Raw genomic sequence first — 13,332 nt, forward strand, 5'->3', positions numbered from 1 at the left:
CATCAGCATAGGCAGTCTTGAAGGGATGTGGTATTTCAAAAAAAATTATTCGGTTACATCAGCTTCAGGTGCTTGGTAGCTGTGGGTGATCCAAGACTGATTCATCTTGATGAAGGTCAGTCGATCAACTGATTCGGTGGACAGGCGCACCCTGTGATCGGTAACGAAGCCACCAGCAGCACTGAAGGTGCGTTCCGAAAGAACGCTGGATGCAGGACAGGCCAGTAGCTCAATTGCATACTGTGCAAGCTCTGGCCAGTGATCCATCCTCAAGACCCAGTAAGCCAGAGGATTTTCAGTGGGAAAGGTGTCCAAGTCTGACCTTGCCCCTAGGTATTCCTGCACCATGTAAATTAGACGCTGGCGATGGGTGCTGGAACCAATCATACCTTGGGGCTGCGGACTAAAAAATTGTCTGAAAGCATCAGTCAGACGGCCACCTTCTCCACCGCTCCTTCTGACTGATGCCTCAGCAACACGTTGTCCAGGACCAGGAGTTTGTGACCTCCCAGTCTCTGGGAACGCGTTGCACAGAGCTTTCTGCAAGGCCTCCCGGAGATGTCTCATCCTCTGCTCCCTCTGCGATGGCAAGATAAGGTCGGCAACCTTACCCTTGTACCGTGGATCAAGGAGAGTGGCCAGCCAGTAATGGTCCCTCTCCTTGATCCGAAGAATACGAGGATCCTTCCGCAGGCTTTGCAGGATCAGGGAGGCCATGCAGCGTAGGTTAGCTGAGGCATTCGGTCCGGAGTCCTCTGGGTCACTAAGGACAACATGATCCGCAGCTACCTCCTCCCAGCCATGTACAAGTCCACGTGTTTCTTGGGACTGTAAATCATCCCTATAAGACTGTTGCTGCTGATGCTGAGTGCCAGCCTCCACCTCCATGCTGACACAATCATCCTCCTCCTCCTCTTCCTCCTCCTCACCCTCTTCCTGTGTGATGGGTGGCACAGCAGGAACACTGTCTGGATAAAGGGGGCCTTGAGAGGCAAGGAAGTCCTCCTCTTCCTGCCTCTGTTCTGCCTCAAGTGCCCTGTCCATTATTCCACGCAGCGTATGCTCCAAGAGGTGGACAAGAGGTATAGTGTCACTGATGCATGCACTGTCACTGCTCACCATCCTTGTGGCCTCCTCAAACGGTGACAGGACAGTGCATGCATCCCTGATCATGCCCCACTGGCGTGGTGAGAAAAAACCAAGCTCTCCTGACCCTGTCCTGGTGCCGTAGTCGCACAGGTACTCATTGATGGCCCTCTGCTGCGTGTGCAGCCGCTGCAGCATGGCCAATGTTGAGTTCCATCTGGTGGGCATGTCACATATAAGGCGGTTCTTGGGCAGGTTCAACTCCTTTTGGAGCTCAGCCAGCCGAGCACAGGCATTAAATGATCGGCGGAAATGCACACAGACTCTCCTGGCCTGTTTCAGGACATCCTGTAAGCCGGGGTACCTGCCCAAGAACCGCTGCACCACCAGGTTAAGGACGTGAGCTACACAGGGCACATGGGTCAGTTGTCCCTGTCGGAGGGCGGAGAGGAGGTTGGTGCCATTGTCGCAAACCACCATTCCTGGCTTAAGCTGGCGTGGCGTCAACCACCTCTCGGCCTGCCCCTGCAGAGCTGACAAAACATCCGCCCCAGTGTGGCTCCTGTCCCCCAAACAAACCAGCGCAAGCACGGCATGGCATCGTTTTGCCTGCGTACTTGCGTAGCCCCTGCAACGCCTACGGAGCACCGCTGGTTCTGAGGACAGAGCACTGGAAGAGGCCATGGAGGAAGAAGAAGAGGAGGGGGTGGAGGAGAGAGGTGTGTCACAACCAATAGTAGCATTTTGGAGGCGTGGTGGCGGAACAACCTCCAATACTACTGCACCTTGTCCTGCATCCTTCCCAGCAGCCAGAAGAGTGACCCAATGGGCCGTGAAAGACAGGTAACGTCCCTGTCCATGCCTGCTGGACCATGAGTCAGCGGTAATATGCACCTTACCGCTGACCGCCCTGTCCAGCGAGGCAAGGACATTGCCTTCCACATGCCGGTAGAGAGCCGGAATTGCCTTCCGTGAGAAAAAGTGGCGTTTGGGGACCTGCCACTGAGGAACCGCACATTGTACAAACTCACGGAAGGGGGCCGAGTCTACCAACTGAAAAGGCAGCAGTTGAAGTGCTAGCAATTTAGCCAAGCTAGCATTCAACCGCTGGGCATGTGGATGGCTGGGAGTAAATTTCTTCCGCCGGTCCAGCAGCTGGGGCAGGGACATTTGTCTGCTATAATCGGACGTGGATGTACCACTAGCAGAGTTCCCGGAAGCACTTGGCTGTGACACACCTAATTCTACACCTTCATTCCTCTCAGAGCAGGTTTCAGAGAGGACTGAAGGTCTAGTGGGGTTGGAGATGCCAGCTGATGAGGAGCAAGGAGAGGTCCGCTTTGTTCTTTGGTGTGGGTCTTTGAGGTATGCTTGCCAACGAGCTGCATGGCAGGTCAACATATGTCTGGTCAAGCATGTGGTGCCCAAGCGGCTGATGTTTTGGCCACGTGAGATACGCTTGAGACATATGTTGCAAATAGCAGCGGTGCGATCTGATGCACTCGTCTCAAAAAAGGCCCACACCAAAGAACTTTTAGAATAACGCGCAGAGGAAGCGCTCTGCGCAGAGGAAGCGCTCTGCGCAGGCGGAGCTCTGCGGTGTGATTCAGTCGGTGTGCTGCCCCTAAGCTGGCCCCCGGAGGGCATCCTGCCTCGTTGGACATGTGCCTCCTCCTCCTCCCCCCTCCTTCCAGGCACCCACGTGGAGTCAGTGCCCTCATCATCCCCTCCCTCTTCATCGCTGTAGCAAACCTGGCAGTATGCTGCAGCTTGTGGAACATGACTGCCAGATTGCTGTCCTTCTTGAGCATCCCCTCTCTCTGTGCTCACGCTACTGCCTTCCTCTAGCTGAGTGTCATCATCAGAGCCCACCAAACACTGGGCATCCTCCTGGAGCATGTACCCAACACTGTGCTCAAAGAGTTCAGGAGACTCCTCAGGAGGACGTGGTGGGTCTAGGGAAGGAGTCACTGATGATGACATTGAGAGGATGGACGATGATGTGTTGGCAGCTGCTTTTCTACTACCCTGAGACTGGGTGAGAGAGGATGAGGAGGATGAAGAGGGCTTGGTCATCCACTCTACCAAGTCGTTGGCATGTTGCGGTTCAACATGTCCAGCTGCAGAAAAGAAGGACAAGCATGTCCCATGGCCACGTGCTGATGACAATGCACCGCGTCCACGACCAGCACTGTTGTCTCTAGACACAGAGCCTGCTTGCCCTCTTTTATCGGCTCGCGCCTGTCTGCCTCTCCTTGCTGGCCTTCCAGACATGGTAATGGCCTGAAGGGAGTTGGGTAAAACAGTAGTTGGGTAGTTTATATTGTGCTGGAGGCACACAACACCCACTAACTCCTGCAGATGCCTTTTTTATAGAACAGCAGAGTTAAAGGGGTATATACAGATGTATACTGTGCTGTGCTGGAAGCACACACAACTTCCAATAACTCCAGCAGATGCCAATCGGGCCCAAATAGAGAACAGCTATGTAGGTGGATAATAGCGGTATGTACTGGGTACAGAGCAGGCACACAGCACGCACTATCTCCTGAGTGACACTACTGACTGCAAGCTCTATTGTTAAAGATGGACCACTAGCTATATAGGTGAGGTGAATATCACGGTGTATACTGCGGTCAGGGCACGCAGACAATAACAAGAAAACAGCAGAGTTAAAGGGGTATATACAGATGTATACTGTGCTGTGCTGGAGGCAGACACAACTTCCAATAACTCCAGCAAATGACAATCGGGCTCAAATAGAGAACAGCTTTGTAGGTGTATATAGTGGTATGTACTGGGTACAGAGCACGCAGACAGCACGCACTAACACTACTGACTGCAAGCTCTATTATTAAAGCTAGATCACTAGCTATATAGGTGAGGTGAATATAGTGGTGTATACTGCGGTCAGGGCACAGACAGTAACCACTACACAAGAGCAAAATAGTAAATCAGCCAAAAACGATTGGTGTGTAACTGTGTTGAAGGTACACAGAACACCCACTGCTTCAGATGCTAACAAACACTACACGAGGCCGCCTGAAAGGCAGCTTTATATAGTGTGGGGCGTGCACTACACAGTCTGAGCTATGATTGGCCACAGGCAGGATGCCTGTGGCCAACCATTGCTCTCCTCGCTACTGGCGCTGCGATTGGCCAAGCATGCGGGGTCACAGTGCATGCTTGGCCAATCGTGAGACAGCAATGCATTGCGCCATCGCAGTGCATTGTGGGCCACACGAATTTTGCCGCGAACGGCCCAAACGTTCGGAATTCGGCGAACGCACGAACGACCGATGTTCGAGTCGAACATGCGTTCGACTCGAACATGCGTTCGACTCGAACACGAAGCTCATCCCTACTCAACAGGTAATCTGATATTCCCTGGATCAACTTTACCTAGAAATATTAGTATCCAGTTATATTATGTGCATTTATAAAATAATCAAGGCTTTTCTTAAAACACTCTATGGAGCTGGACAGAACCAGCTCTTAAGGGAGTATATTCCACATTTTCACTGCTCTTGGTGTAAAGAAGCCTTTTCTGTATTTGGAGATGAAATCTCTTTTCCTCCAGATGTAATGAGTGCCCCCTTGTCCTCTGTGGTGACCTTAGGGTGAATAACTTTACACATCGTTTACTATATGGACCACTTATGCATTTATACATGTTGATCATAACCCCTCTTAATCTTAATCAAGAGAGAATACATTTAGTTCCTCTCAACCTTCCTCATTGCCGAGCTCCTCCATGTCTCTTATCAGTTTGGTTGCCCTTCTCTGCACTTTCTCCAGTTCCTCAATATTTTTTTTGTGAACTGATGCCCAAAACTGAGCTGCATATTCCAGATGAGGTCTTACTAATGATTTGTACAGGGGCAAAATGATGTGTTATTATTAACCACTTCAGCCCCATGAGATTTGGCTACTCAATGACCAGGCCATTTTTTGTGATATGGCACTGCGTCACTTTAACTGATATTTACGCAGTCGTGCGACGCTATTCCCAAACAAAATTGATCTCTTACTTTTCCTACAAATAGAGCTTTCTTTTGGTGGTATTTGATCACATTTGTTTTTATTTTTTACGCTATAAACAAAATAAAAGCGAAAATTTTGAAAAAAATAAAATAATTTTTCCTCAGTTTAGGCCGTTATGTATTCTTCTACATATTTTTGGTAAAAACAAAAAAAAAACCGCAATAAGTGTATATTGATTGGTCTGTGCAAAAGTTATAGCGTCTACAAAATAGGGGATAGATTTATGGCATTATTATTATTATTTTTATTTTTTTACTAGTAATGACGGCGATCTGTTTTTTTTAATCGGGACTGCAATATTGAGGTGGACAATTTGGACACATTTTTGGGACCATTGACAATTATACAGCTATCAGTATTATAAAAATGCACTGATTACCGTATAAATGTCACTGGCAGGGAAGGGGTTAATACTAGGGGGCGATCAAGGATTTAACGGTGTTCTAACTGTAGGGGACATGTGACTGTCTAGGACAGAGAGATCGGTGTTCATACTTGGTATGAACACATGATCTGTCTCTACTCCCCTGAAAGAACAGGGATTTGTGTGTTTACACACAAAGATCCCGGTTCTCACTATCATGAGTGATTGCGGGTGCTCGGCTGCGGGCACACCCTAGTGGCCAAAAGGAAAAGCGACGCAAGGTAACGTTGATTTGCTCAGCTGAGCCAACCTGCCGCAATAAAACTGCAGCAGCGGGTCCGGAAGTGGTTAAGCTTATGATCTACCAGAACACCCAGATCCTTCTCCACCACTGATTCCCCCAGTTGTACTCCCCCTAGTATGTATGATGCATGCATATTCTTAGCCTCCAAGTGCATAACTTTACATTTATCAACATTAAACCTCATTTGCCACATAGTTGCCCAATTAAACAGTGCACTGAGGTCGGCTTGCAAATTTGTAGACATCCTGTAAGGATGTTATTCCACTGCATAGCTTAGGGTCATCTGCAAAGACTGAAATGGTACTGTTAAAGTGGTTGTACACCCTGTACAACCACTTTTACCTACAGGTAAGCCTATATTAAGGCTTACCTGTAGGTGCTGGAAATATCTCCTAAACCTCCATGGCCGTGCGCCCGATGTCTATGGCGCATGCGCACTTTAGAAAGGGCAGATCGTGAGTCACAGAGCTAGAGTTCACGGTGCCTGAAGGAAGAGGAGTGAAGACGGACGCTCGCTGCTAGTGGGGACAGCGATGACATCGCAGGCTTCTGTGACACATAATGGGCTACTATGCAATACATAGTAGCCCATTGTGCTTTACCTTTGCAGGGAAATAAAGAGGAAGTAAACCCATCAGGGTTTAATCCATCTTTAATCCCAGACCCTATATCAATTCTAAAAATACAAAAAAGGCTTATTTTTTACAGGCACTTATATAGCAACATCAGTGTTGCCGTTTTACAGTGCTTTACATAATGTTCATTCACATCAGTTCCTGGCCTCAAGGAGCCCACAGTCTAAAGTGCCTATCCCACATACATACACTCATTTAGGCTAACAGTATGTTGTTGAAGCATGGGTGGAAACCAGAGTATCCAGAGGAAACCCATTCAATCACAGGGAGAACATGCAAACTCTAGGCAAGTAGTGTTCTGGCTGCGATTTAAACTGAAAACCACGGGGCTGCAAGCCAGAAGTGCCAACAACTAAGCCACTGGATTTTTCACCTGTACCCCTAGCCCTAAGTCCTAGCTGAAAATCTAGCTGAATAAAGCATTAGTAAGCAAGGAAGTACAGCCTGTGTATGTAATAAGATACCCACCCCAATTTTCCTTTCTGTATTGTATTGTGTTATGTTCTGTTTGTCTTTGAAAAACTTAATAAAAACTCATTGATTAATATGCAAATATGACGGTCCCAATCTACATACAGTACTCAGTTACAAACTGTACATAGTGAGAAGAGTTTTCTTTTATATATAGATATATATTCACAGAATTTCCTTTAAATTGCATTGATAGCATTTACATGTACATTAAAAAAGGTCACAGACCTATGTTAAGGAATTCTCAGAGGTTTTTATTTACCCTTCTACTCCCAGTTCAGCATAACAATGCCCAATGCCCAGGTCACCGATAGGTCACTTAGGTCTTGTTCACTGTACAGCCGTGGCCAAAAGTTTTGAGAATGACACAAATATTAATTTTCACAAATTCTGCTGCTTCAGTGTTGTTAGATCTTTTTGTCTGATGTTACTATGGTATACTGAAGTATAATTACAACCACTTCATAAGTGTCAAAGGCTTTTATTGACAATTACATTAAGTTTATGCAAAGAGTCAATATTATTATTATATTATTATACACGATTTATATAGCGCCAACAGTTTGCGCAGAGCTTTACAATGTATAGGGGGGGGGACAACACAAATACAGTACAGTTCAATACAAAAGGTACAGGAGGGCCCTGCTCGTAGAGCTTACATTCTAAAGGGAGGGGGTGGTGGTACAAAAGGTAATGGCTGCAGAGAATGATTTGATGGGGGTAGCTCGGGGACAATTGTTAGATGGGTGTGGGATAGGCTTCCCTGAATAAATGAGTTTTCAGGGATCACCTAAAGGTGGACAGGGTAGGGGCTGATCGGATATTATATTTATATATTTGCATATATATTTTTGAATATTGCAGTGTTGAACCTTCTTTTTCAAGACCTCTGCAATTTGGCATGCTTTCAAACTTCTGGGCCACTGAAGGCAGCCCATTCTTGCATAGTCAGGAGTTTGTCAGAATTTGTGGGTTTTTTTTTTTGTTCACTTGCCTCTTGGGGATTGACCACAAGTTCTCTATGGTTTTAAGGTCTGGGAAGTTTCCTGACCATGGACCCAAAATTTCCATGTTTTGTTCCCCAAGCCACTTAGTTATCACTTTTGCCTTATCATGCTGGAAAAGGCATTGTTTTGTACGATTCTTTATTCATGGCTTTGTTCTTTGGCAAAATTGTGAGTGAGCCCACTCTCTTGGCTGAGAAGCAACCCCACACATTAATGGTCTCAGGATGTTTTACTGTTGGCATGATACAGGACTGATGGTAGCGCTCACCTTTTCTTCTCCGGACAAGTTTTTTTTCCAGATGCCCCAAACAATCAGAAAGGGGACTCCGACAAAATTACTTTACCCCAGTCCTCAGCAGTCCAATCCCTGTACCTTTAGCAGAATATCAGTCTGTCCCTGATGTTTTTCCTGGAGAGAAGTGGCTTCTTTGCTGCCCTTCTTGAGACCAGGCCATCTTTGAAAAGTCTTTGCCTCACTGTGTGTGAGGATGCACGCACACCTGCCTGCTGCCTTTCCTGAGCAAGCTCTGCACTGGTGGTGCCCAGATCCCACAGGAAAATCAACTGTAGGAGACAATCCTTGCTGGACTTTCTTGGATGCCCTGAAGCCTTCTTCACAAAGGCAGTGGACATTTTTTTATGGGATTAAAGGGGTTGTAAAGGTAAATGTTTTTTCACCTTAATGCAGACAAATCTAATCCTCAGAAGTGGAGCAAAGACTTTTTATAATTAAGTTAAAAATAAAGGTAATCACCAAGGCATACAGCAGTCTGTTGATGGTCATAAAGAGACTTGGATTGAAAGCTGGCAGTACCTGGAGGCTGGAGCCGTATGGATGACACAGGGGCTCAGGGAAACCCAGTGCAAAGCCGTGGAACAAGGAATACAGGAGCGCCACTTGTGGGGGGCCCATCTAGAACCATGGGGTCAGGGGTCCGATGAAGGGGGAACCAAATTTGCAGGCACAGGAACTGTTGGGGCCAGTATAAAGCGGCTGCTCGGACTGTGTACGATGCACGGCAATGACGTCACAGCCTGAGCCTTGGCCTTTGGATTCGTTTGGCGAACTTCCGCCAGGCTGTGACGTCATTTCTGGGCGTCGTAAGTCTCTGTATGACCATCAACAAAATGCTGTATGCCTTGGTAATTATAGTGAGAAAATGTAAACAATTACTTGTTGACAATTGGTGTGCTATTATCAACCTTAATTAAATGCATAGTTCTCCTTTAATAAACCAATAAGTGCTGACTCCTATAACAATATAAATCCAAAACCAAATTGTATATGTGCAATCCGTGAAATAAATCAAAAAATATGTATGTGTTACAATATGCTGCATGCAATATGGGCACTACAAAAAAAAAAAAAAAACACTCAACTTGTGATCTCTGTATAGAAAGTCCATATACATATGCCGATTAATTTGCTTCAATGGATGGAGACAATGATGGTAAGAAGCGCAAACCCCCTTCAGGTGTACTATACACTCCTCAGAATTCTATATCTTTCTCTCCTTAATATTCATCATAAAATGCCGATCTCAAAAGAAAAAGAAAGCTCATCACGCAATATAAAAATTACTTTTTATATATGAAATAGCGAGTACTCCTGCATCTTTAGCTAACATTGGTTCTTTTTATACGAGATTTTTTTCCGCCAAATAATTTCTCAAAAAATATTCTATCATCCTAAACCAGTGTGATATAATGACAATGGGGGTATTATGAAGGATATAAAGTAGCTGCGGGATCCAGATCATCTTAATAAAGTTCGCTCTACCAATCACTGTCAGTGGAAATTTACACCAACTCCGACATTTATCCCTAAATGTAAGCATTAATGGTTTAAGGTTCACGCCTCAGATATTTACCCTATGTTTAATTTGTATTTGTGAGGCCTAGTCAGGCAGAGAAATTTCCATATCAAATGGCAACAATGTTGCTTTTCAATCCAATGGCAACAATTTCTTCCAGTTGATCTGGAAGCCTGAGAATACCCCAAATGCAGAGATCAGTGTCATTAGTTCTACTAATGAACCTGAGGTATCCCCCCAAAAAATCAAAGCATCATCTGCATAGAGGGCAATTTAGTCCTCCCTGCCTGGACGACAAAACCCAACTATCCCCTCTGAATCAGAGGGCAGCCCTGTCTGGTTCCTCTAGATAATAGAAAAAATGGGGACATGGTAGTATTTATTCTCAACCTTGCCTTGGTATCCTGTCTGCAGTGTACCTACTCTATATCTGTACAGGCTAAATGTGATGCAACTGCTCATTTTCAAGGACTTAGAACTCATGTCTGAGGGCAGTCTGCTCATACCTACAGTTCGTACAGCCCCCTAAAGCTTTTTGTGGCCTTTGTTTTACATTTACCCTGGCTTTTTAAAGACAGTGGCCAGACACTCCCTTCCCATACCCAGCAAGATCACAGGTATAACACTTTGTGCTAATTTCTCATCAATCAACAGATAACTGGCATTATATGAAAGAGTTATCCGCTTATGACACACAATAGAATATTTATACATCACTTGCCTGATCCAGGGGGCCAACGGATACTTTGCGAATGTTGGTTGACACATGCTCCCAGGTGGATCCCTGAGGGTAACTTGGAGTGGTACCCTGGCGAAACCATAAATTTCCTGGAAGAAAAAGAAAAGATATTAGTAATGGTGACAAGCTACAAAAAGAAAGTGCACCTAGTGGCAGTGACCGCCATGTTCCAGACTCTATGTACGTATGTACAAAAACCAAAGAGTATGATCTGTTGATACAGGAATGGTATGGCGTTGGATCAGTGGATGCCTCTAATACAGGCCCAGTCATTTGGTGAATACATGAACATTGAGTTTAGTGTGGCCTGGGGCAATAAAGATTCGCTGTGCCACAGTTTCTGATGGACAAAAATGCAAAAGATCTTACAAAACTGTTGCAGAAAACGACTATGTGCTTGCTGGCATTCTACAAACATGCTGCAGGACAGTGAACAGGAACCAGAAGTGTGTGGGTAGAAGAAAAACAGCAACGAAACCCAGGATTGTGCAAAATTATGTCTGGGCAAGACAGAGGCAAGTGGAAGATTTCTTACCCAAGGCTTTATAATGAAACATCCTGAATGCCTTATCCATCTTCAGGCGTACCCAGCACTGAGGTCACAGACCTGGATGTGCTGTCTGAAACACAAGACTGGCTGAACTGAATTACTGTACAAACCTTTTGGCAGGTGACACAGCTAGTGGTTAATCTGGATATTAGCCTCTGTGTTTTAGTGAACTTAGCACTCTACAGTGGATATAAATAAAGTCTACATACCTCTGTTAAAATGTCGGGTTTCTGTGATATTTAGAAAATGAGATAAAGATAAATAATTTCAGAGCTTTTTCCACCTTTAATGTGACCTAGAAACTATACAGCTAAGCTGAACAACAAACTGAAATCGTTTAGGTGGAGGGAAGTAAAAATAAGAAAATAATATGGTTGCATAAGTGTGCAGAACCTTAAACTAATACTTTGTTGTAGCACCTTTTGATTTTATTACAGCACTCAGTCTTTTTGGGTATAGATCTATCAGCATGGCACATCTTGACTTGGCAATATTTGCCCACTCTTCTTTGCAAAAACACTCCAAATCTTTCAGATTGCGAGGGCATCTTCTGTGTACAGACAGCCCTCTTCAGATCACCCCACAGATTTTCAATCGGATTCAAGTCGGTGATTTGGCTGGGCCATTCCAAAACTTTAATCTTCTGGTGGCCATTCCTTTGTTGATTTGGATGTATACTTTGAGTCAATGTCATGCTGAAAGATGAAGTTCCTCTTCAGCTTTCTAGCAGATACCTGAAGGTTTTGTGCCAACATTGACTGGTATTTAGAATGGTTCATAATTCCCTCTACCTTGACAAAGGTCCCTGTTCCAGCTGAAGAAAAACAGCCCCAAAGCATGATGCTGCCACCACCATGCTTCACTGTGGGTATAGTGTTCTTTTGGTGATGTGCAGTGTTGTTTTTGCACCAAACCAAACAAACCTTTTAATTAATGGTCAAAAATGGCCAAATAAGTAAAACCTTGGTTTCATCAGACCAGAACACATTTTCCCCCTAGGGACTTCAGATGCGTTTTTGCAAAATTGATCCTGGCTTGGATGTTTTTCTTCCTAAGAAAAGCCTTCCTTCTTGCCACTCTACCTCATAGTCCAGACATATGAAGAATACGGGAGTTTGTTGTCACATGTACCACACAGCCAGTACTTGCTAGATATTCCTGGCAGCTCCTTTATTATTGCTGTAGGCCTCTTGGCAGCCTCCCTGACCAGTTTTCTTCTCATCTTTTCATCAATTTTGGAGAGACGTCCAGTTCTTGGTAAAGTCACTGTTGTGCCATATTTTCTCCACTTGAAGACGATGGTCTTCGCTGTGTTCCATGGTTTATCTAATGCCTTGGAAGTTCTTTTGTAACCTTCTGAGTGATACCTTTTAACAATGATAACAATGAGATCCCTCTGATGCTTTGGAAGCTCTCCATGGACCATGGCTTTTGCTGTAGGATGTGACTAAGAAAATGTCAGGAAAGAGCTACTAGAACAGCTGAATTTTATTTGGGGTTAATTAGAGGCACTTTACATGATGGCAGGTTTTTAACATGAGTTTGAATGTAGTTGCTTAATTCTGAACACAGCTACATCCCCAGTTATAAGAAGGGTTGCACACTTGTGCAACAACATTATTTTAGTTTTTTTTTGTTTTTACTCCCCCCCAAAAGATTTTGGCTTGTTTTTCAATTAAATTGTTCAGTTTATAGGTCACATTAAAAGGTGGATAAAGTTCTGAAATGATTCATCTTCGTCTCACTTTTTTTACATCACAGAAACCTGACATTTTAACAGAGGGGTGTAGACTTTTTATATCCACGGTATATAAACTGTATGTAGCATCAGCTACATACAGTATATTGTGCTTTGATCTGGTGATGGGATGGGGACTTCCCCTCCTGCTCTCGGAACAAAATAGAGTCGGCCTGAGCACTGGTCAGTGATTTGTACAAAGCTTTTTACTTTCTGAATAAAAACACCGCTTTCTCTGATTGGCGTAGTTGGAGCTCAAGATGTCATCTGCCTGCCTCAGCTAATTAGAGGAAGCCTTGTGCTCAATCAAAAAATTACAAAGCTTCCTGAGAATGGCTGAGCATCGTCCACCTTGACTCCATTTTGTTCTGTGAGCAGACAGAAAATCCCCACCCCGCTGCCAGAACACAGCGCTATATACTGCTTGTAGCTGAGGCCACATACGGTGCTGAGTGCCACTGCATGCTTTAGTGATGGAAATAGTTTGTTTGGATCCTCTTTGGCCAAAATGAACCATTTAAAGTGGTTGTAAACCCTTACAGACCACTTTTCGCTACAGGTAAGCCTATAATAAGGCTTA

General features: G+C 44.9%; 1 protein-coding gene across 2 annotated transcripts in view; it reads right to left on the reverse strand.

Moving 5' to 3' along the window:
* TECPR1 (tectonin beta-propeller repeat containing 1) overlaps positions 1 to 13,332 on the reverse strand; it is a 147,012-nt gene that overhangs the window by 25,059 nt on the left and 108,621 nt on the right. For both annotated transcript variants that reach the window (XM_077449041.1, XM_077449042.1), the window contains one exon: positions 10,447 to 10,553. In XM_077449041.1, coding sequence (XP_077305167.1) covers positions 10,447 to 10,553 — 107 coding nt within the window. The remainder of the gene's footprint in view (positions 1 to 10,446; positions 10,554 to 13,332) is intronic.

This window comes from Lithobates pipiens, unplaced genomic scaffold, assembly GCF_037356315.1.
Source record: "Lithobates pipiens isolate NorthernLeopardFrog02 unplaced genomic scaffold, aLitPip1_a1.2 Scaffold_22, whole genome shotgun sequence".
Taxonomy (NCBI): Eukaryota; Metazoa; Chordata; class Amphibia; order Anura; family Ranidae; genus Lithobates; species Lithobates pipiens.